This window comes from Rosa rugosa, chromosome 6 (assembly GCF_958449725.1).
Source record: "Rosa rugosa chromosome 6, drRosRugo1.1, whole genome shotgun sequence".
NCBI lineage: Eukaryota > Viridiplantae > Streptophyta > Magnoliopsida > Rosales > Rosaceae > Rosa > Rosa rugosa.
The window spans coordinates 33,401,902-33,423,512 of NC_084825.1; the positions used below are offsets into that span (position 1 = coordinate 33,401,902).

The 21,611-nt window shown below is 38.1% G+C and overlaps 3 protein-coding genes and 1 long non-coding RNA gene across 4 annotated transcripts; all 4 read right to left on the bottom strand.

Annotated features, from left to right (window-relative positions):
* Positions 1-1,032: 1,032 nt before the first annotated feature.
* On the bottom strand, positions 1,033-2,626 carry LOC133714203 (mavicyanin-like). The gene is made up of 2 exons (XM_062140290.1): positions 2,432-2,626; positions 1,033-1,698 (listed from the first exon to the last, which is right to left on the bottom strand). Exons 1-2 carry the CDS (start codon positions 2,604-2,606, stop codon positions 1,502-1,504), a joined length of 372 nt encoding a protein of 123 aa, XP_061996274.1. The 5' UTR covers positions 2,607-2,626; the 3' UTR covers positions 1,033-1,501.
* A 9,466-nt stretch (positions 2,627-12,092) lies between these two features.
* LOC133714426 (uncharacterized) lies at positions 12,093-14,224 on the bottom strand. Its single transcript, XR_009848665.1, has 3 exons — positions 13,839-14,224; positions 13,298-13,374; positions 12,093-12,219 (listed from the first exon to the last, which is right to left on the bottom strand). It is a non-coding gene; the product is annotated as an uncharacterized LOC133714426 (long non-coding RNA).
* An 869-nt stretch (positions 14,225-15,093) lies between these two features.
* On the bottom strand, positions 15,094-16,233 carry LOC133714202 (stellacyanin-like). The gene is made up of 2 exons (XM_062140289.1): positions 15,979-16,233; positions 15,094-15,452 (listed from the first exon to the last, which is right to left on the bottom strand). The coding sequence occupies exons 1-2, from the start codon at positions 16,148-16,150 to the stop codon at positions 15,250-15,252; spliced, it is 375 nt and encodes a 124-aa protein (XP_061996273.1). The 5' UTR covers positions 16,151-16,233; the 3' UTR covers positions 15,094-15,249.
* A 3,888-nt stretch (positions 16,234-20,121) lies between these two features.
* LOC133713707 (mavicyanin-like) lies at positions 20,122-21,385 on the bottom strand. The gene is made up of 2 exons (XM_062139738.1): positions 21,108-21,385; positions 20,122-20,596 (listed from the first exon to the last, which is right to left on the bottom strand). The coding sequence occupies exons 1-2, from the start codon at positions 21,280-21,282 to the stop codon at positions 20,394-20,396; spliced, it is 378 nt and encodes a 125-aa protein (XP_061995722.1). The 5' UTR covers positions 21,283-21,385; the 3' UTR covers positions 20,122-20,393.
* Positions 21,386-21,611: the final 226 nt, after the last annotated feature.

Consider the following 21,611-nt stretch of genomic DNA (forward strand, 5'->3'; position numbering starts at 1 on the left):
AAAAGTACTATGCAATTGTATTGTGAAAATCGGGCAGCCATTGATATATCACAGAATCCAGTACAACATGATTGTACTAAGCATATGGAGGTTGATCGTTACTTTATAAAAGAGAAGCTTGATGCCAAACTTGTTAGCTTTCCTTTTGTTCCTACTGAAGAGCAACTTGCAGATATACTTACCTTACCAAAGGAGTTTCCAGGAAGGCGTTTTATGACTCACTAAGCAAGTTGGGCATGGTTGATGTGTATGCGCCAACTTGAGGGGGAGTGTCGTGAGTGGTAGAGAGATTATAGTGGTCGACACTATCATTAGTATAGCTAGCACTATCATTAGTGGAGTTAGCACTTCCTATCTATGTTGGCAACAAATTATTCTGTAAACTTTCTATATAATCCTCTGTTATGAGGTGAATGAGTATCATACAATTAAGCATCTCAATTTCTCAATTGTGTTATACTTGACTTTGTCAACATTGGTTTCTTCAACTAAGCTGCTGGCTTGTCCTATGTATCTCAAGTTCAGGCAACACTTGCCCTGATGAAGCAAAAGATATAACACTCAAGTTCAGATCAGAGTAAAGAAGCAACAGATTTTTGATATCTGTGATGCACTTGAATTCAAGCCATGTTGAATTCAAGCCCTGGGTATTCCAACCATTATGCTTGGCTCCGAAGCATATGGTCGGTAACAAAGTACGTACTCCTAACTTGTCTCTCGCTTTCTCTGTTCTTCTTTTTCAGCTTTATGTAATTTTTTCTTCAATAAGCTTCATGCTTTCAACAAGCACATACACAATTCAATATCGAGTACGTTGACTTCTCTAATATTGTGTTATAAATTCAACAAGATACCATTTAAACCATATGGTACATAGCTTTGGAAAGAACAATTCTTAGGTTCACCCCTGGGTGAACAAGCATATTCACCCCTATTATCGATTAACTCACTTTTACTTAATAAATTTATAATCTAACGGTCCATATCTTAAATTAGCATTTAAAGATCATCTCTGTAAAAAATCAATCGAATCGGAAATCGTTTAATTATCTAATTGAATCAAATAAATGGACGGTTCTAACAACACTTACTGCTATTATGATGAACCGTCCATGTATTTCATATAAATGAATAATTAAAAGGTCTTCAATTTGATTGATTTTTTACAGAACTAATCTTTGTATTACATTATACAACTTGAATGGTTGGATTAGAAAATCAAAAAGTTATTACGCGTTAATCATAAGAGAGGGTGAATATGCTGCTTCACCCCAAGGGGTGAACCTGAGAATTGTTCCTTTGGAAATGACTGCTACAATTAGTATGCATTCTTTGCATACTAACTAAATTTCTCTCGGTTGCTTTTTGTAGGAGGTACAGGCTTTCAATTTGGCATGACTACTCCAGAATTTAAAGAGAAATTACTAACTAGATTTCTCTCCACATGGGTTGCTTTGTAGGTGGGAATACAGGCCTTAAATAATTATATATATCAACTGGTTCACACAGTGACAACAAATTTCATTCCTTGGTTGCATTGATTTCCGCAGAAGAAATAATAGGTCCCAGCAACCGGCAAGACTAATTCTTCATATCCGCTCTGATACACTCCCAAGTTTGGAGTTGAAGAACATCCATCATACAGTACACGATTAGCTGCTACAACGATAGAGTGTACATCTGCATGGTAACTGAAAACTGGAATACAAAAAACCTAGATGTAAGACAAACTTCCACCAAAGATATCTCTAAAATTACAGTGATAATGATCAATGAAACAGAAAAAAATAAAAAGATCGATATCTCTGAAATTACAAAGTGATAATGATAAATGAAACAGAAAAAAATAAAAATAAATAAAAAAAACTCCTTAGTACATACCATGTTAAGCAATGATGCATGCATTGAAGAATTAGTCCAAGAGCTTAACTTTTCAGACATATACGAACAACATATGCATTTGAGACTAAATTGTCTTTCTAATCTGCAAGGTACTCAATTTTCCTATATGTCGGAAAGCAAAGAAATGTTGAGCAACAAACAAATAGTTGGAGCCTTAAGGAAGACGGAAGACCCTCTTGCAACTCTTAGACCCCGAAAACCTATGGCGTGTCTATGTATAGTGCGTGTAAAAACTCAGAGACTACGGATCGATAGACTAAAGTACAGTGGGTTTGCTAATTCAAGCCCTCCATCAGCAGCCGGTTTAAGATGCCCAAACTGATCGAATGGACCAACATACGAAACTGAGCTATAACGAGACTAGAGAATATGAAGAATGGAAGCCCTATGCCTGCAGATTCAAATGATATTCTACAGAGAGAGCAGCAAAGGAGTTAACTAAGCAGCAAATCTAGTTTCTTAATTTTTTTTTTTTTTTGGTCAAAAAATTAAAGAGTGATTATGAATGCAGCAAATTGATAGTATTCACCTAGAGAATCTCCGACTTGGAAATTTATGCTCCAAGCCCAACCCTGGTAATCGAACAGATGATCGTTCCAGTCAGCAGCACGTCCGACATGATAAGCTGTTCCTCCCAACACCATGATCGGAAAAACTACCATAAAGGCAATCACAAGCACGAAAGCATTACTGTATTGGGCCATTGTAATTGTGATTATCTAATTAGCTAGCTAGCTATGTCTGCTTAGTACGCATACGAGCAAAAAATATATATAGGTTTTTCTTGGCCGAATGTATATATGTAACTCAGTGTATGTTGGTTAAGTAGTGTTTTAGGTCACACCGTCGTGATTAAAATACTTACTTGCAATAGCTGCTAGGAATTCTTGTAATGTACACAAAATTACGTACGTGATTATGTAATAAACAGTTCATGCTAATTTACTTTATATTTTTTTTTGGGATTAATGTACTTTATATTGACATATGCCCCCTAAAGGCCTTAATAATTAATTTCTAATTTTAAATGTGCTTCTGATCATTATAGTGGCCACAAGTCCACAGCTTAATACCTATGCATGGCATGGCCGGCCATTGGGGGTAAGGTCAATGAGATCGTAGAAATATATCATCTTCATTGGGTTAAAATTTAGACGTATTCATGCATGATATTATCTCCATTGCATCGATCGGGGCATATTCTCTTTTCACTTTGCGGATTCTTTTCTTTTCCTAATAACAGTTTAGATCGAACCTATTCAAACTGGCATAGGAGGCTCAGCCTCACTCCAATTCCCCATATTAAACCGTGAAATGTAATTCCAATACTCCAAAAATTAGAGATTACAAGATGATCTTGTTCAATAGCCAATCAAAATAGGTTTTTAAAATCTTGCGACTAACAGGCCAGACACATCTGTATATATAGCTTGAGCAATTTTCTCTTCCTCATTAAGACAAATGACTTGTCGACGACATTGATCAGTCACCTGATGACCACAAGCAAGGCTTCTTTTACTTTTTTATTTTTTATTTATTTTATTTTATTTTACGACAAGTAAGCTAATGAAAGGATAAAACAAAGGAAATTCTTAGATTCACCTCTAGGATGAACGAGCATATTCACCCCCATTGTCAATTAACATACTTTTACTTAATAAATTTATAATTCAATGGTCCATATCTAAAATTGTCCTTTAAAGATCATCTCTGTAAAAAATCAATCAAATCGGAAATTATTTAATTCCAATAACACTTACTACTATTATGATGAACCGTCCATGTATTTCATAAAAATGAATAACTAAAAGGTATTCAAGTTGATTGATTTTTTACAGAACTAATCTTTGTATTACGTTATACAACATGAATGGTTGGATTAAAAAATTATAAAGTTATTATGCGCTACTCGCAAGAGAGGGTGAATTGTTAGATTAAAAAATTATAAAATTATTATGCGCTAATCGCAAGAGAGGGTAAATATGCTCATTCACCTTAAGGGTGAATCTAAGAATTGTTCTAAAACAAAAGTCCAAAACTCACTCTCTAAATGAGAAGAATAAAAAGAAGCATTTGCGCAGAAGCTTTTTCCAAACCTTGCTCCATAAGCTAGTGCGATTGATGTTCAATTATTGAACCAGGAAGGCAGTCGACACTCTACCCGACAACAAATAAGAATTTATTATAACATGGTTACATAGCCGCTATTTCCCTTCTCCTATGGCAATATTTTTCTTCGCTTTTTTTCTCTGGCTTTATTGCATGTCTCTGTGTTCATTTCTTCTTCTTCTTTTTTGTGTCTTTGTGATTTCATAAATTACTCTTAAATTAGGGAAAAAAAATTAAATGGGAAAAACCTTTAAAAAATGAAGGAAAAAAATTTAGAGGAACCTAACAAACTTCAAATTCATATACATGTGTAGTTAATGCAATAGATTTGTTGTAACCCCCAGATGTATGTGCAAATCTATTGATCGAATTACTTGTATATTGCTTTACTTTTTTATTTTTCCTTTTGTTTTCACGTTGAACAATTTTTGAGAACTGTGATTCAACATGATATACTATACGGCAACAATCAATTGTAATCTAGCACGAGTGTAATTTTTTGTCTTTCTTGTTTTAATCAATTGTAAAAACAATGAAGATATTTTTTTTCTTTGCCTGATTGGAGAAAAAAGATTTGTTGTTTTTATACATGGCATGATGTGGCAAATAGGTAATGCGCATGCTTGACATGGCATACCACATCAAATTGTGGCTACAACTTTTAGGCCTGATTTGAGGCCAACAATTATTTTCTGTCAATATATTACATGTGACTTTAATGACCTATAATTTAGAACCTTATGAGGACTTCTAAATCAATCGTTGGATGACTTATGTGTTGAATAAATAATATATTTCAATTAAAAATTGGACCACTTATCAAACCATTAATTTTAAAAAATGAATGAATTGAATAATTTTGATCTTGAAGAATGAGAAGGCCTCCGAAACTTGCGGAGCGACCAGGGAAGGGGAAACCTAGGTTTCGTGATGGCGGCGGGGAGGCTCGTGCTCTCCAGACCGGACAGTGGAGAGACGATGGCGGCGTGGGCTTGGAGAGATCGTGGTTTCTCCTGCAGCGATGCTGGGGTCTCGATCAAGGATTTTGAGGGCTCCGATTGAAGCGATTCTCAACTGAGGGTGATGTTACGATTGTGGCTTTGCGGATCGGGTTGGAACGGCGGGGCTGGTGTCGACGCCTGCAGCTTTAGGGGCGGTGGCAGCGTGGCTCGGTGCATTCGGTGGTGTCGAGCTGGGACTTCCTCGGCCCAGGCAATGGGGATGCAGGTGCACCACGTTTTGTGGAGGCAACAAGTGGACCGAGGAGGGTCTCTCAAAGGCTGGCGGTGACTGGGCCTGTGGTTGAGACCGGTCGGATGCTGGAGGTCTAGTCAGTGCGGCAGAAGGCTGTGGACAAGAAGAAGCCCCGGAAAAATTGTCGGGCAACCCTAGTTTCAGACTAGGTTTGGTCGCGGGTTTGACCGGGCTGGTTGCTGGGCCGGAGATTTATGGATCGGAGTTGACTGGGCCTAGGGATGCTGTTCGTGGGCCGAAGGCAGGGACTAGGCCTATTTGGCTCAAATATGAAAATGGAGGCTATATGATGCATTCCCTCAAGAAGAGCCCGAGGAGCGACCTAATGTCGAGGTTGTTGGCTACTAAGGAGGCTGAAGATGGTGTTGGTTCCAACCCTACGGGGAAGGGACTAGCGTTTTCCTAAGATCTCTAGGCTTTTAGACATTCTGGACTCAAGCCTTTTAATGTAGGGGTGATTTCTATAAGATTTTCTAAGATGTTTCTAGTTGATATTTGTACCACAATTGCGTGATTGGCAGATTAGACTAGATGAATATTTGTTCCTTAGAGAGCGAGATTATTCTTGCGTAGTTTAGGCTTGCTGTTCAACGAGCATCCCAGAGATTTTAATGGGTCTAGTTGTGGCTTAGATAGGTTATCCGGTTTGTCCCGGGATTCTGTCTGTAAATTTCGTTAGACTCTGGCCTGTTTTCATGGCTTGATTACTAATGCAATCAATTCCTATTAAAAAAAAAAAAATCATTAATTTAAAAAAATATATATGCAGTCCTTATTTAAAGTTCTCATTTGAGACTCTCCCTTAATATATGTCTTTTTTTTTTAAATATATATGCCATTTGTTATGACTCTACGAGATTGTGATTAACCAATTATATTTTACTTATTTATTAGAACAGTAGTGATATGTTGGTAATAACGGTATCTAAGGACTAGTGAGGATGTGAAACAATTTGAAATGGCCACCCATAATCATTTTAAAATTCTCATGCAATGTTTTCTTTCTTGTGAAAATTTCTTAAAAATTGAGGACTCAAACTTTGTATTCTCAATTGAAGATATAAATACAATAATATATATTAAAAGTAAAACCTAAATACCATTCGGGAAACAAACTTTATATATTATCATCAACACTATTTTTGAAATACATGTATGTAATGTCCCTTAAGTTTGTAAGGAGAGGAACTTTGGAGTCCCCTACTCTTTCGGAGTTAGGGTTTAAGTGAAATAGGGTTTTTGCCGTAGTCTGGTGGATTAGTTCCGCCGCATCTGATCAACAAAGTCCTCGGTTCATCTGTAGTGCATGTGGAGGGCTCTCTACACTGTGCAGACGGTGTGGTCGGGGTTGGAGAAAGTATTGTTACGAATGGAGGAGGTACTAGATGACTTTTCCCGTCGTCTGGCAATACAGGATGATGAGCACCTGGAAGTTATAACAGTGGATGATCCAAAGTCGCTAATAGCAGAGAGATTCTGGTTGGTTGAGAAAGTTCTCACCAATAAGAAGGTCAATGTGGAGTCCTTTAGGCGTATTATTAGAAAGATATGACTAACAAAGAAGGACTTTTCCATCCTGGAGTGGGAGAACTCGGAGCAATTTGTTTTTCCTTTTAAAACTGATGGGGATCGGATGAGGACTTTGCAGGGTAACCTGTGGTCTTATGATAATTCATTGTTGGTGTTGATCCCAACTGATGGAATGATTGATCCCGGGGAGATTCCACTAATTATCCAGGAATTTTGGATCAGAGTGAAGGGGCTGCCTCCAGCTAGCGCTTTTAACTGACAAAATGGGGAGGAAAATTGGCAGTAGTATCGGTATATTTATTATGAGGATCCGAATGTTTTTGGAGATGGTAGTGGGAGTTATCTCAGGCTGAGAGTGGAGCTAAAGCTCTCAGAACCGTTGAGAAAGGGTCTGAGATTACAATTTGATCAACAGGACACACAACTTAGTAAGGTGGTGTTTGAGTACGAGCATTTGCCTCATTTTTGCCTCTTTTTTGCCTCTTTTGTGGTTTATTGGATCATGTGGGGACTAGTTGTCAGGCTAGAATGGAGGGGAAGATCACGGAGGAGAAATATGGATGTTGGAAGACAATTTCGAAGGATGTTTACTCGATTTATCTCTATGGCCAGCTGCAAGGTCGATCCTTTGGGTTAATTCCAAGCAAAAAGGGTGGTCTGTCAAAGCTCCAGAATTAAATGTGAGTGGGGTGGTAAGGGAGCGTGATGTTTTGACAGAGTTGGAAGTTAGAGAGGAAGTAAGGGAAGCTAGGAGGCAGGGGAACGTTGAGCATTGCAGTTTTTCGAAGCGTCGCAAACTTACTTGGGAAAAGCCAAGTGAGGAAGTTATAATGACGGACTCTATTTTGGACTCTGGCAGTATGGGTGGGAAGGAGGTCAGTACAATGATTGAGAAGCCTGTTGATGTCCCTTCGCTCTTCAATGTGGTTATTACAACAAGTGGTTTTGACTTGAAGTGTTTTTCAAAAGTCGGTTCTAAGGAGAAGGCAACTAACAGAAATGAGAAGAATCAGGGAGTAGATAAGAATATTACTTCACCAAAAAAGAAGGGGAGGGGTGAGGGTAAGAAGAATGTGGAGGATGGATCTGCTTCTAAGACTGATTCGAAGCAGGTAGCAACTTCTCCAGGTAAAGAAAGGAAAAGTAAGGGTTTTGTTATTACCCGCTCTCCAAGCAAGTTATTTGTCTTTGGCTCTCCGAGTAAATAGTCGAGGAAGAAGATTGGTAATACAGTAAGCTCTAGTTCTAGTTTCGAGAAGGGGACTAAAGTGGTTGGACCCGAAATCCCGGCCCACCACGAACAATGAGTCTCCTAAGGTGGAATGTGCGCGGGCTTGGGAACCCGTCCACATTCAACGCCCTTAAGAAGTTGTTAAGGGCACAAGATCCAGACTTTGTTTTCTTATTGGAGACAAAGAAAAAGAAGGCAGTCATGGAAAAGTTGTGTGGTAAGTTAGGGTATGTTAATTGCAAAGTAGTGGAGCGTACGGGGAAACAAGAATGGGGTTTGGCCTTCTGTTGGAAGGACAACTTGAATGTTACGGTGATTGATGCTACATCAGTTTTTATTGACGTGATGGTGGTAGTTGATGGTAAACAAGTTAGACTAACCGGTTTTTATGGAAACCTCGAAACGGGAGAGCGGCATCACTCATGGGAAGTACTTCGACGACTCTCATACTTGCATCCTCATGTAGCATGGCTTGTGTTTGGGGATTTTAACTAGATAATCACTAGTGAAGAGAAGAGTGGGGGCAGACCAAGACCTGTATGTTAGATGGATAGATTCAGTCAGGTTATTAATGACTGTTGCCTACAGGACATTGAGTTTTCAGGTCCAGAATTTACTTGGAGCAATGGTATAGTACATGAAAGATTGGATAGGGGCTTAATGAATAATGAAGCAGCTGCTTCTTTCCCCAGAGTACATGAGTACCATATTGAAGTTGGGGTAAGTGACCACTTGCCCTTGATGTTTGATTTGCTAGGAACAGGTCTTCAAAAGAAACAGGTGGGAAGGAGATGATTTATGTTTGAAAGCTTTTGGACCAAAGAGCAGAGGTGTAGTGACATAATTAAGGAGGTTTGGGATGATCAGACAATGGCTGAGTCAACTTTTCTCACAAAACTAAACAAGCAGTGTGCTGAACAGTTGTCTCACTGGAATAAAACAGTCATTGGACATATACCAAGGAGGATCGGAGACCTTAAGGCTTCGTTACAACAGTTCCCAATTGATGTTCAAAGCGAGATGGACTGAAAACAGCGATCTCTAATTAAATCGAAGCTGGAGAAATATGCGGAGATGGAAGAAACCATGTGGAAGCAAAAGTCCAGGATTGATTGGCCACACGAAGGAGACAAAAATACCAAGTTTTTCCATGCTCATGCAAAGGTCATGGGAAGCAGAACAAGGTGGTAGGAATCTCATATGAGAATGGTGACTAGTGTGAGGAGATGAATGATGTGCAGTCAGCTTTTGTATCCTTTTTCACGAAACTTTATACAACTGATGGTTGCATTAACATTGAGCTGGTATTAGACAAGATTCTCCGAGGAGTATCTGATGATGTAAATGCTAAGTTGTTGAAAAAGTTTGAGAGATGGGAGATTGAGGTCTCTTTAAAGCACATGGCAGCACAAAAGTCACCAGGTTTTGATGGAATGTCAGCCGTATTTTTCAAGACATATTGGCCTATTGTGGGAAGTTCAGTGTGTGATTTCTACCTGGGTGTGTTGAACGAGGGGAAGGATTTGGGGGAGTTTAATCACACACTTCTCTCTTTTATTTTAAAATGCTCCAGCCCTAAGTTGGTGACCGAGTTTAGACCTATCAGTCTTTGCACTATTGTTTATAAGTTGATTTCAAAGACAATTGCTAACCGTCTCAAGAAGTTCTTGCCAGAGATTATTTCTGGCACTCAAAGTGCTTTTGTCCCAGGTCGAAATATCCAAGATAATATTATTGCTGCTTTTCAAACCGTTCACACCATCAGAGTTGAAAAGAACATGACATCACCCAAGATGGTACTCAAATTGGATATAAATAAAGCATATGATAGGGTGGAGTGGAGTTTCCTGAAGGAAGTAATGCTGAAGCTAGGGTTTGTGGAGGAGTGGGTGACGCTAATTATGAGGTGTGTTAATTCGGTATCCTTCTCGGTTTTGTGGAAAGGGCAACCTGTGGGTTTTTTCAAGCCAACGAGAAGAATACGTCAAGGTGACCCTTTGTCCCCATATTTATTTCTCTTTATATCGGAGGAGTTGTTTGGTCTTCTACAACATGCTTGTTTGGTCTTCTACAACATGCAGACAATTCGACACTAATAAGTGGAGTTAAGGTGGCACCTACTACACCCTCAATCTCCCACCTATTATTTGCGGATGATAGTCTCTTGTTTGTCAATGCAACAGTTCAAGAATGTGTTGCATTGAAACAATGTCTTCTACTATATGAGTGTGCCGCAGGTCAACGTATAAATTTCCAAAAGTCAGCCCTTTCTTTTGGACCTAGTACATTGGAAGGAGTAAAACAGGAAGTGAAGGCCATATTAGATGAATCGGTGATAGATTTCCATGAAAAGTACCTGGGATTACCAATAACAATTGGGAGAAATAAAAAAGAAGTTTTCAAAAAGTTGAATGATAGATTAGATGTTCATCTCCAAGGTTGGCAAGGGAAGTTCCTCTCTAAAGTGGGTAAGCTTGTTTTAATCAAAGCAGTAGCTCAAGCTATTCCCACTTATTCTATGAGTTTTTTCCAATTGCCTATTGGAGTGTGCAAAAAATTCCAATCAAAGGTGGGCAGATTTTGGTGGGGGAAAGGTGGTGATACACAAGGCATCTATTGGTGTAGCTGGGATAGACTTTGTAAGAGAAAAGAAGAAGGAGGTCTAGGGTTCAGGGATTTGCGAGCTTTTAATCAGGCTATGTTGGCGAAGACTATTTGAAGGATTTTCTGGGGAAAGCATTCCTTAGTTAGTGCTCTTCTCCAAGCCAAATACTTTCCACATACCTGTTTTCTAAATGCTAGCTTGGGCCGTACTCCTTCTGCTATTTGGAGGGGGTTGATTTGGGGTAAACAGGTGATTGATGGAGGGACAAGGTGGAGGATCGGTGATGGGAAGAGAGTGAGTATTGTCTATGATAAGTGGCTGCCTTGTCCGGTAAGTTTTAAGCCTGTTAGCCCTCTTACCTTGTCGGAGCAGCACAAAGTTGATACTTTGTTTACAGATTCTGGTGGATGGAATGTGCCAGTGATTAGGGACATCTTCTTATTACATAAACCACTTGGTTTGAGAAGTATACCTCATAAATTAGTTTGGCATTTTATGAAAGATGAAGTGTATACTGTGAAGTCGGGATATTGGGTGGCCAGGGACTTGCAGGCTTGACAAAGAGGTTGTGAGGCTAGTTCAAGCTCAAATAAAAGTAAGGAGGTCTGGGGGAGAATTTGGAGCATGGAGGTACCACATAAGGTTCGGGTATTCATGTGGAGAGCAATGCATGCTTTTCTACCATGTGCGACAAATCTGAAGCATAGACAGATTCTTGATGATCCTTGCTGTTGGCAGGATGGACATCCAAGCGAAATGGTGTTGCATTCGTTGTGGGAATGTCTGAAGGCAAAAAAGACCTGGAAAAAAACCTTCCTGAATGGAGTTTGTAAAGTGTGGCAGGAATCATATCGTTTCTTGACCTGGTGCATCATGTCATTGTTATTGCAATAGGGAAGGAGTTTGAGTACTTCTACTCTATAGCATGGTGGCTGTGGAAAAACAGAAATTTGCATAGACATGGAGAGAAGCCACTGGAACCTGCAGAAATTGTAAGTTCTACTAGTGATTGGCAGAGGCTGTATAAACAAGCTGATGGCTTGAAGCATAATACATGCAAAAGGTGGTGGGGGTCAAAATGGGATGGTGAATGACAAGATTCAATGGACGCTACCTCAAATTGGAAATCTCAAGTTAAATCTCGATGGTGCATGCAATGTGAAGAAGGGAATTTGTGGTCTGGGAGTGATTTTAAGAGATCATTCTGGGAGGATGAAAGGTGCAATTGCAGTTCCCCAGGTTGGTAATCTACCTCCTATGTCACGCCCCGAATTTTGAATAAAGGAATTCAAATCCGAAACGCGAGAACAAACAATCACAAGAAGATTCTTAGAAAATTTTTCAAATAAACTAAGCAACAAACAAACTGAATTCACAATGTCAATACCGACTCGTTCTTTAGAGTCACATATTACATTACAATAGTTTACAAATTAAACTGAATATCAATTCAATAAGTAAACGCACTCTCTACACTCACAACACAGCGGAAGACTAGAACCAAGAGTACCCTTCCACGTCCACGCTACCGAACGTACACCTCAGCTTTGATGACGATTGATCGATATTCTAACCTGCACAATAACCCCTACACCATAGAATAGTGCACCGGGAATGTAAACAACAAACCCGGTAAGCTTTTAAGCCCGTATGAGTAAACTCAAATAAAGTGACTCACGTCACTCATGCTTATAATTTCTCAACTCGTGAGATAAATTAAAGCAACAACATTTAACTCCACAAACACAACCAAACATATAATCACACTAGGTAACAATTAGTAATCCCTGCATCGAAAGTTTAGTTCAGGAGATCACTAAAGTCACCCAATTCAAATTATAGTAATCCCTGCATCGAAAGTTTAGTTCAGGAGATTACAATTAAATCAACAATAGAATTCATAGCATTCCAATTCTCACATATGAATTAAGGAAAGAACACCAGAACATTCTCCGAAAACTACGTACTCATGATGCAGTAACGTCGTTACCACCATGATGGTACGTAAACACAGACTACACACCCATGATGCAATAACCCAGTTACCATCATGAAACTATGCAAACACAGACTACACACCCATGATGCAATAACCCAGTTACCATCATGAAACTGTGCATGCAACATGACTAGATCTCTAACCATACCGTAACCTGTTGCCTCCGTCGAGGTTCAGCCTTACGATGACATTGCACCCAGGTTAACCACAATAACCTTCAGAATTCAGCCATTTAAAGAAATCCCACCCGACTCTCAATTGTCACATTATAATTTCAATCACTCATTCAACAATATAAGTCCTCAAATATAATTCCGGCATAAGTGGAAGTTCAATTCAATAATGTGAATGAAAACACCAAAAGTCTACATATCACAATGCCACACCATCCAAATATATATATACCACGTAAATATATATATACGTAATCATCCACACAGGAATGACCACTAATACCAACTATAGTTCACACACTTTAAAACCAAGAAATTCATTTTATACTTAAATTCATTTTTTTATCTGGGAGCTGTAGCCCTATGAACCGTAGTCGATCGAGTTCATATTATTTCAAACAAAGCATTAAATTTGAAAACGATTTACAATTATCACAACAATTCCAACAATTAAATAATTCGGTTCGTAAATGAACCATGTGAGATTTACTCACTTCAAAATTCCCGCTGCGTCTTCTTAACAGCTCAAAATACGATTCACAATCGTCCGCCACCTCAAACCGTCAATCACCTATTCAAATAAGGTCTCAACTTAGCACACAAAACATAAACCGCACTTATACGAAGATCCAGCGGTCGGATCTTCACCCGTGACCACACAAAGTCATCGGGACCGTCCTACGATCATTATATCAAAACTACAAGTCTAACGGATGGTCCGATCTTCACAGATCCCAAATCGAACGATCGAAATCGATCGAACTTATAAAATTCATAACTAAATCATACGATATCCAAAATTCACATGCTCAATATCGAAATGATCGTATGAACATGTAGAACATAAAAATGGGCAGAAACTGCCCTTGGGACCCCCGGAACTGGCCGGAAAAGGTCGCTTGAGTTAGGGACAGAGCCGCCGCCGACCACCGCCAATGGTGTCGGGGCCAGGCTTGTCCCCTTCGTTTCATAATTTTGAGCAACTTTCATAACTATCACGAAGTGAGAAAACGAGCGGAAGTGGTCGAAAATTACCAAAACAGTCCGGTTTGGCCGGAAAAGCTGCAGAAAACGACGAGGCCTCCGACGAGCGTTAAAACCTCCACTTCCGGTGCTGTCCTTTTTGGTGATTGTTAAGCAACTCAAGGCGAGTTCAACAAGCCAAGAGCCTCGAGTTTTGGTGGCCGGAGCTAGGAGAAATCGCTGCTGGTTCGTTTTAGGGCTCGGATAGTGTTTGAGCTCCACCGCTGCGTAGCCGCCACTAGAAGGGAAACGGTGACCAGAAGTCGACTCAAAGGAATGAGGTGAGTCGATCTGGGCTTGGTTTCACCTCAAAAGATGGCCGGAGCTGTGAGAAAATGGCCGGAGAAGTTATGCTCTGTTTTCGGTTTCGGGGGAGAGGAGAGAGAAGAGAGAGTCGGCTTGCCAAAAAGGAAAACTGATATTTTTTGGAAAGTTTCCGAAAATAGTAGGGTATTTATACCCGAAATTGAAACTTTTCCAAATGCGATAACTTCTTCATACTAACTCTGATTTTTGCGTTCCGCATGTCCACGAACTCGTATCGACGCGCTCTACAACTTTCATGAAGGAAGCATTCCCAAATTCTGTACGTATAAAAAGTCAACATTCGCAACCCCCCTAAAACCATTCTTTTTGAATAAATAATCATCCGAAATACTGCCCCTCCATCCACGAACCACGATATCATATCAACGAACTCTTTAATAATTCCCGAAGTATTTAGGAATTAATTACGAATTTTCGGGGTATTACATCCTAGATCTGTGGAGGCTCTGGCATTACTTCATGGACTTAGATTTGCAGCTCATGTCGGCTTCACAAACATTGAAGTCGAAGGGGATGCTCTTTCGGTTATTAATACTCTACACGATAACTCGGAGGATTTAAGTTTTGAAGGTCATATAATTGACGAAGTCAAGTCTTTAATTCAGTCCTTTTGTTTTTGTAGTAGCCATTTTCTGAAGCGGGAAGGTAACAAGGTTGCTCACCGTCTAGCAAAAGAGGCTTTAAAAGTTAGTCAACCGTTACTTTGTTTGGAGTAGGGGCCTTGTTGGCTTCATTAGTCTGTCAGTATAGATTTCTAGTGTGGACTCTAGTTGGGTCATTTGTCATGCAAGGGTCACCAATTTGGGACTTTTTGCAGGTTTTGTTCCACAACTCATTGTAATCAGTTTCATTTTCAATGAAGTATTTATTTGATCAAAAAAAAAAAAGTTTGTAAGGAGAGTGCATGCGAACCAAAATCTGTATTGACAGGTCTTGCAAATTCAACAAGGAAACATTTAGTTTAGTTTAGAGTTTTATGCGAAACTATAAATCGTATGGTACAAAACTCTTGAAATAACTCCGAATGTAAAGAAAAACTACTGATCGACTAGATTTCTCTCTGCATGTATAGGTTACTTTCAATTAGATTATGTAGCTAGGTTACATTAATGTAAAATTTCATTGCGAATGGGTGGCAATGATATGAACAGAAGAAATAATACGTCCCAGCAACCGGCAAAGTTAAAGAGTCGATGCCGCTCTGATACACTCCCAAGTTTGGAGTGTAATTACATTGCTCATATAGGTCACTATTAGCTGCTACAACAAGATTGTGTATTTTTGCATCATAGCTGAAGACTGGGAAACAAAAAAATTAATATGTGAATTATACTCATAAACCAATAAAACTATAAAGAAATGAATTAATGAAATAAAGAAAAGACACAATACTCTTAACATAGACAGTACAGTTAAGCAACTAATTAAGTACTCCAAGAATTCTACCGTTTAGAGAATGAACTAACAATATATATTAAGTTAATCAGAATTTTTAAGTACATATTGTGTACAGTACTCATCGTATAAAAGACAAATTAAAAAAAATGAATAACTACAACTTTGAAATGAAAAATTCATTATATTCGGAAAAGATAGCTAGAGATCAAAGTCATCGGACACACAAGTTCGAACTTATTTGGACATGAGTTTTTTAAAAATAAATTCAAGACCTATATATATATATATATATATATATATATATATATATATATATATATATATATCATATCATATCACAATTACAAATTGAGCAAGGAAGATTTAGAATTAATATTTGTTCTTTAGAATGAAAAATGAAAAATTAGCTGCAGTAATTAGTACTCACTGAGAACATCTCCGACATGGAAAGTTTCGCCAGCAGCCCACTTCATGTAATCTTCTTCCCAAGATCCCCAGCCATCACCGCCTCCGACCCAATATTGTGCACTCAACACCATGCTTGGAAAAACGAAAAAGGCAATTACTAAACCAAGACTCGCTGTGCTGTATCGTGCCATTTCAATGAAGAACAAGATTCCTGTTGAAGAAATATTGGTATGATGATCGAGTTCTACTATTATGTCTTATATTCTTTACGAGGCTGGTGTCCTGGTTATACTTTAGCACAAGGATATATATATATATATATATATATATATATATATATATATATATATATATATATATAGGTTTATCTTGGCCGAAGGTATATATGTAGCTAACTGTACGTTGGTTAAAGTAGTGTTTTAGGTCACACCGTCGTGATTAAAATAATAGCTGCTAGGAATTCTTGTAATGTACACATGTTACGTACGTGATTATGTAATAAACAGTTCATGCTAATTTACTTTATATTGACATACCCTTAAGGCCTTAATGTTTAATTTTAAATGCTCTTCTGATAATTAAAGTGGCCACAAGTCCACAACTTAATACCTAAGCATGGCATGGCCGGCCATTGGGGGTAAGGCCAATGAGATCGTAGAAATATATCATCTTCATTGGGTTAAAACTGAGACGGATGAGAATTTGCATCATGCATGATCTTATCTCCATTGCATCGGGGCATCCGGGCATAGTTCTTTGGCGGATTTTTTCTTTTCCGAATAACAGTTTATAACCTAATCAAACTGGCATAGGAAGGCTTAGCCTCACTCCAATTGCCGCCTAACTTCCTAAATCAAATATTTTTATCAGTTTCGGAGTTACTATTATCTTATTTTTATTTAATTATTACACCGATAAAAAATTCTTCAAAAATCATTAAATTTTGTCTTGTAGGGTTTAGTTATAGATATTTTTGTGCATCTATTTAGGTGGATAGAAATAGCCTAGTATTATCTATCCATGAATGAAGATGCTCAAGTTAACTCACAGTTAGGATTAACCTATTGTTTTTCCTTATGTATATGCTAAGTGAGAGAAAAGCTCTACACCGGCCTAACCTATTTTCTAAAATGCAACCTAGGTTAAGCAACTTTAGATTTAACACAAAGAAATCATTATGATTTAAAAAACAAGATATTACAAGGAATCTCAAGTATGACGGGTCTCAATCAACCTAGGAACCTAAAAACATATCTTATTCTTAGATATTTTGCTACTCTTGAACTTTCAAAGGGACCTTATTTAACAAGGAGCAGACAATGATTATTCATAACAATAGAATCGTAGACATGCAATCTAAGTTGCGCACCAAAGAAAACATGTAAAAAATTCATCAATGTAAAATTAATAGAAATTAGGTTCTCATTCATTTGATAAACAAAAACTAATTAAAAGTCATATCTAGTTATACAATCATGATTTGGGGCTTCAACAACCCCTAACTACTAAAGAGTTAATTTCTCATAGAAAGAAAAATAAAACAAAATAAAAAAGAAGTCACGGGGGAGAAGAGAGAGTTTTTTCAGATGTTGCACAACATTTTATATTGCTTCTTGAGTCCTCTTTGATTGTTTTTGGTTTGAGATTCCTTGAATTGTAGAGAAAGCCATCTTCTTGAATTTCTAGTTGAATTAAGATTACTCCACATTACTTGTCCAATGAGAATACGCCATGTCATCACCAATATTTTATGAATATTGAATATTCTCCATATTTGCTGCGTCATCTCCATAGATTGGGCTCCTCAATCCATCGCGACGTCTCTTGCTTGCCAAGACTTCAAAGTTTTCTTATTCGCGCATCTTTCTTCCATATTATCTTCTTTTTGTATATTTACTCCGAAAAACCTAATAAACATAAACATAAATAAAAAAAGAGAAAATATAAGAAACCAACCAAGATTATATAGAATTAACTATATAAATGTCGCATAAAATGCTCCTATCAATAAAACACTATCTTTAACCCTAAGCCTCAACAACCAAAACCATAAAAAATGATCTCAAATCTCGTGACGAACAAGCCAGACACATCTATATATATTAGCTTGAGCAATTTTCTCTTCCTGATTAAGACAAAGGAATTGTCGACGACATTAATCAGCAGTCACCTCATGACGACGAGCAGGGCTTCTTCTACCATTTATTTTGTATTTTTTTATTTTACGACGAGTAAGGCTAGTGCAAGGATAAACTAAATCTCACCCTCTAAATAAGAAGAGTAAGAAGAAGCATTTGCGCAGAAGCTCTAACTTTCCAAACCTTGCTCTAGAAGCTAGTGCGATTGAAGTTCAATTATTGAACAAGGAAGCAGTCGACACTCTTCCAGGAAACAAATAAGAATTTATTGTAACATGGTTATGTAGCCGCTATTTCCCTTCTCCCATGGTAACATTTTTTCTCAGTTTTTCTCTCTGGCTTTAGTGCATGCATGTCTCTGTGTTCATTTCTTCTTCCTCTTTTTCTCTTTGGCTAGTGTGTTGAATAAATAATATTTTAGCTAAAAATTAAATCATTAATCTAACCGTTGATTTGAAAATATTCTCATCAAATTCTCATTTTAAAGTCCTAAAAACTCTCTCAATATAAATGGCTTTTTGTTTCGGTACAATCAACATGCCATTTGTTATGGCTCTACGAGATTAATTGTGATTAACCAATTATGTTTTTCTTATTATTTTTTTTTTTGAAGGAGAAGGGCCAGTGCGGCTGCCCTTAGGCCTTAATTAATGAAACTGTCGAATACAAGGGGGGATATAGAGTCGTAACCTCAAAATACAATAAGCATTGAGAGAACATCCCGAAATAATATCAGGAGTCTCCAAAGAATCTATGTATTCTAACAGGCACCAACTAGCAAAGAGTGCTCTACTGGCTACTCCATTTGCTTTCATATTGTGGTGACATAACAGAAATATAACTCGAAACCGAATTGAAGCATCAATACAAATAGTGCAGCTTTCCTAATATGTTGCCGACCGGAATTAAGACCGGCGACACTGAGTTTCATCTTACCACTAGGAGGTTGCGACCATTTGACGAGGCAAGGAACTCGCCGCCTAACTAGGGTAGACCAGGCACACAAGGTGCACAAACCAGGACAGAGCTCACGTCGCCCTACTAAAATGTTGTAGGGTCTTATTGCTGGCATAAAGCCACATCTTACTAAAAACAAAAAACAATCAAACATAAAAGATAAACAAAAGTAACATGGGCCCAAAGCCAAAGCTCAAGCCCAAATTATGCCAAGCCCAAGCCCAAGTGCAAGGATGCAGCAACAACGCCACCACCATCCCACCTGAAACACCCCTGCCAACCCACCACCGACAACATCTCCACCTCCACCCCTTGTGCGCCGGGCAGTCACCCTCCAACCCAGATCACATCCTGCAGCGTCTCCACAAAGCAGATCGAACCCCGTACAAATCAAATTGAAACCTGCAAGAACCAGATTGGAGGCAACACGAATTATATCGGAGTTAACCAACCAAATCCGAGCACTGTCGATCCCATCTGGATTTCGTGTCGCCGAACTCGAATCCACCCCTAGAACACCACGCAGCAACACCAGCCATGTCCGCCAGCCAACACACCGTCGCCTCCACCACCCAATTGTCCCTTCAAACGATCTAGACAGCGATCCCATCACTACATCACCTTCACTGCGATTGGGCTTACTCCGGGAAGACCCACTCTCGGACACAAGGTCCGGTCTCTCTCTTGCCCGTCCGACGACAACGCCTCTAAGGCGTGCCGCCGGACAAGGCATGAACTCTCAGTAGAAACGACCAGGCGCGTGAGGCGCGTTCTTTTTTGCTTTTTCTTATTTAGAACCGTAGCGATATGTTGGTAAGTGGTAACGGTATCCTAGGACTTGTGAGGATGTGAAACAATTGGAAATGACCACCCATAATCATTTTTAAATTCTCACACAATTTTTTTTTTCTTGTTGTAATTCCTTAAAAAATGAGACTCGAACTTTTTACCTCAATTGGAGGTATAAATGTTAAAAGTAAAACCTTGACACCATTCGTGAAACAAACTTTTTATCTTATCATCAACACTATTTTTGAAATACATGTAACGTCCATAAAGTTTGTAAGAAGAGTGCATGCGAACCAAAATCCGTATTGACGGGTCTTGCAAATTCCAGAAGGGAACATTTCCTTTAGAGTTTTATGTGAAACTATAAACCATGTGGTACAGAAACTCTTAAAATAACTCTTAATGTAAAGAAAAACTACTAATTAACTAGATTTCTCTCTACATAGGTTTTTATTTATTTATTTTTATTTTTTTATTTTTTAAAGAGGATCAAAGGATTTCACTCCTACCCCCTCTCTCTACATAGGTTACTTTCAATTAGATTATGTAGCTAGGTTACATTAATGTAAAATTTCACTGCGAATGGGTGGCAATGATATGAACAGAAGAAATAATACGTCCCAGCAACCGGCAAAGTTAAAGAGTCGATGCCGCTCTGATACACTCCCAAGTTTGGAGTGTAATTACATTGCTCATATAGGTCACTATTAGCTGCTACAACAAGATTGTGTATTTTTGCGTCATAGCTGAAGACTGGGAAACAAAAAAAAATTAATATGTGAATTATAATCATAACTTATACAAAACCAATAAAACTACAAAGTAATGAATTAATGAGACAAGGAAAAGACACAATACTCTTAACATAGACCATACAGTTGAGCAACTAATTAAATACGTACTCCAATAATTTTATCATTTAGCATTTAGAGAATGAACTATTATATGTATATTAAGTTAATCACCATTTTTATGTACATATCGTGCAGACTCATCACGTGCATAGAAAGACAAAATATACAAAAACGAATAATTACAATCTTCAAATGAAAAAATACAATATATCTAAATAAGATAGTTTAGATATATACATGACGAATTAAAACAGCAATCATATCACCATTACAAATTGAGCAAGGAAGATTTAGATTTATTATATGAGTATTTGTTCTTTAGACAAAAAAAAAAGTGATGAAAGCAGCAAATTAATTAACTGGAATGCTCAGACCAAAAATAAAAAATAACTGCAGTAATTAGTACTCACTGAGAACATCTCCGACATGGAAATTTTTGCTAGCAGCCCACCTCATGTAATCTTCTCCAAAAGTTCCCCAGCCAATATCATCGTCTCCGACCCAATATTGTGCACTCAACACCATGCTCGGAAAAACGAAAAACACAATCACCAAACTAAGACTCGCTGTATTGAATCGTGCCATTTCAATAAAACTTATTCTTGTTCTTCCTGTTTCAAGAAGTACTATTAATTGGTATGATGATCGAGTTCTACTATTATGTTTTATATTCTATACAAGGCTGGTGCCTTGGGTATGCTTTATTACAAGGATATATATAGGTTTTTCTGAAGGCATATATGCATATATACAGGTTGAAAAATAGAGCTTTGGTCACACCGTTGTGATAACATGTATGAGCTGGGAATTTTTGTAATATACAAGATTACGTAAGTGATTATGCAATTCATGCTAACTACATATGCTTAAAATTGATTAAAAAGTATGCTCTTTCACTTGAGATAAGTACTACT

What these genes read in the sequence shown, in the direction of transcription:
- LOC133714203 (XM_062140290.1), bottom strand. Translation starts at nt 2,606, where the DNA reads ATGGCCCAATACAGTAATGCTTTCGTGCTTGTGATTGCCTTTATGGTA. An exon ending in CCAAGTCGGAGATTCTCTAG is followed by an intron (nt 1,699 to 2,431) that starts GTGAATACTATC and finishes TTTGTATTCCAG; the next exon opens with TTTTCAGTTACCATGCAGAT.
- LOC133714202 (XM_062140289.1), bottom strand. Translation starts at nt 16,150, where the DNA reads ATGGCACGATACAGCACAGCGAGTCTTGGTTTAGTAATTGCCTTTTTC. An exon ending in CCATGTCGGAGATGTTCTCA is followed by an intron (nt 15,453 to 15,978) that starts GTGAGTACTAAT and finishes TTTGTTTCCCAG; the next exon opens with TCTTCAGCTATGATGCAAAA.
- LOC133713707 (XM_062139738.1), bottom strand. Translation starts at nt 21,282, where the DNA reads ATGGCACGATTCAATACAGCGAGTCTTAGTTTGGTGATTGTGTTTTTC. An exon ending in CCATGTCGGAGATGTTCTCA is followed by an intron (nt 20,597 to 21,107) that starts GTGAGTACTAAT and finishes TTTGTTTCCCAG; the next exon opens with TCTTCAGCTATGACGCAAAA.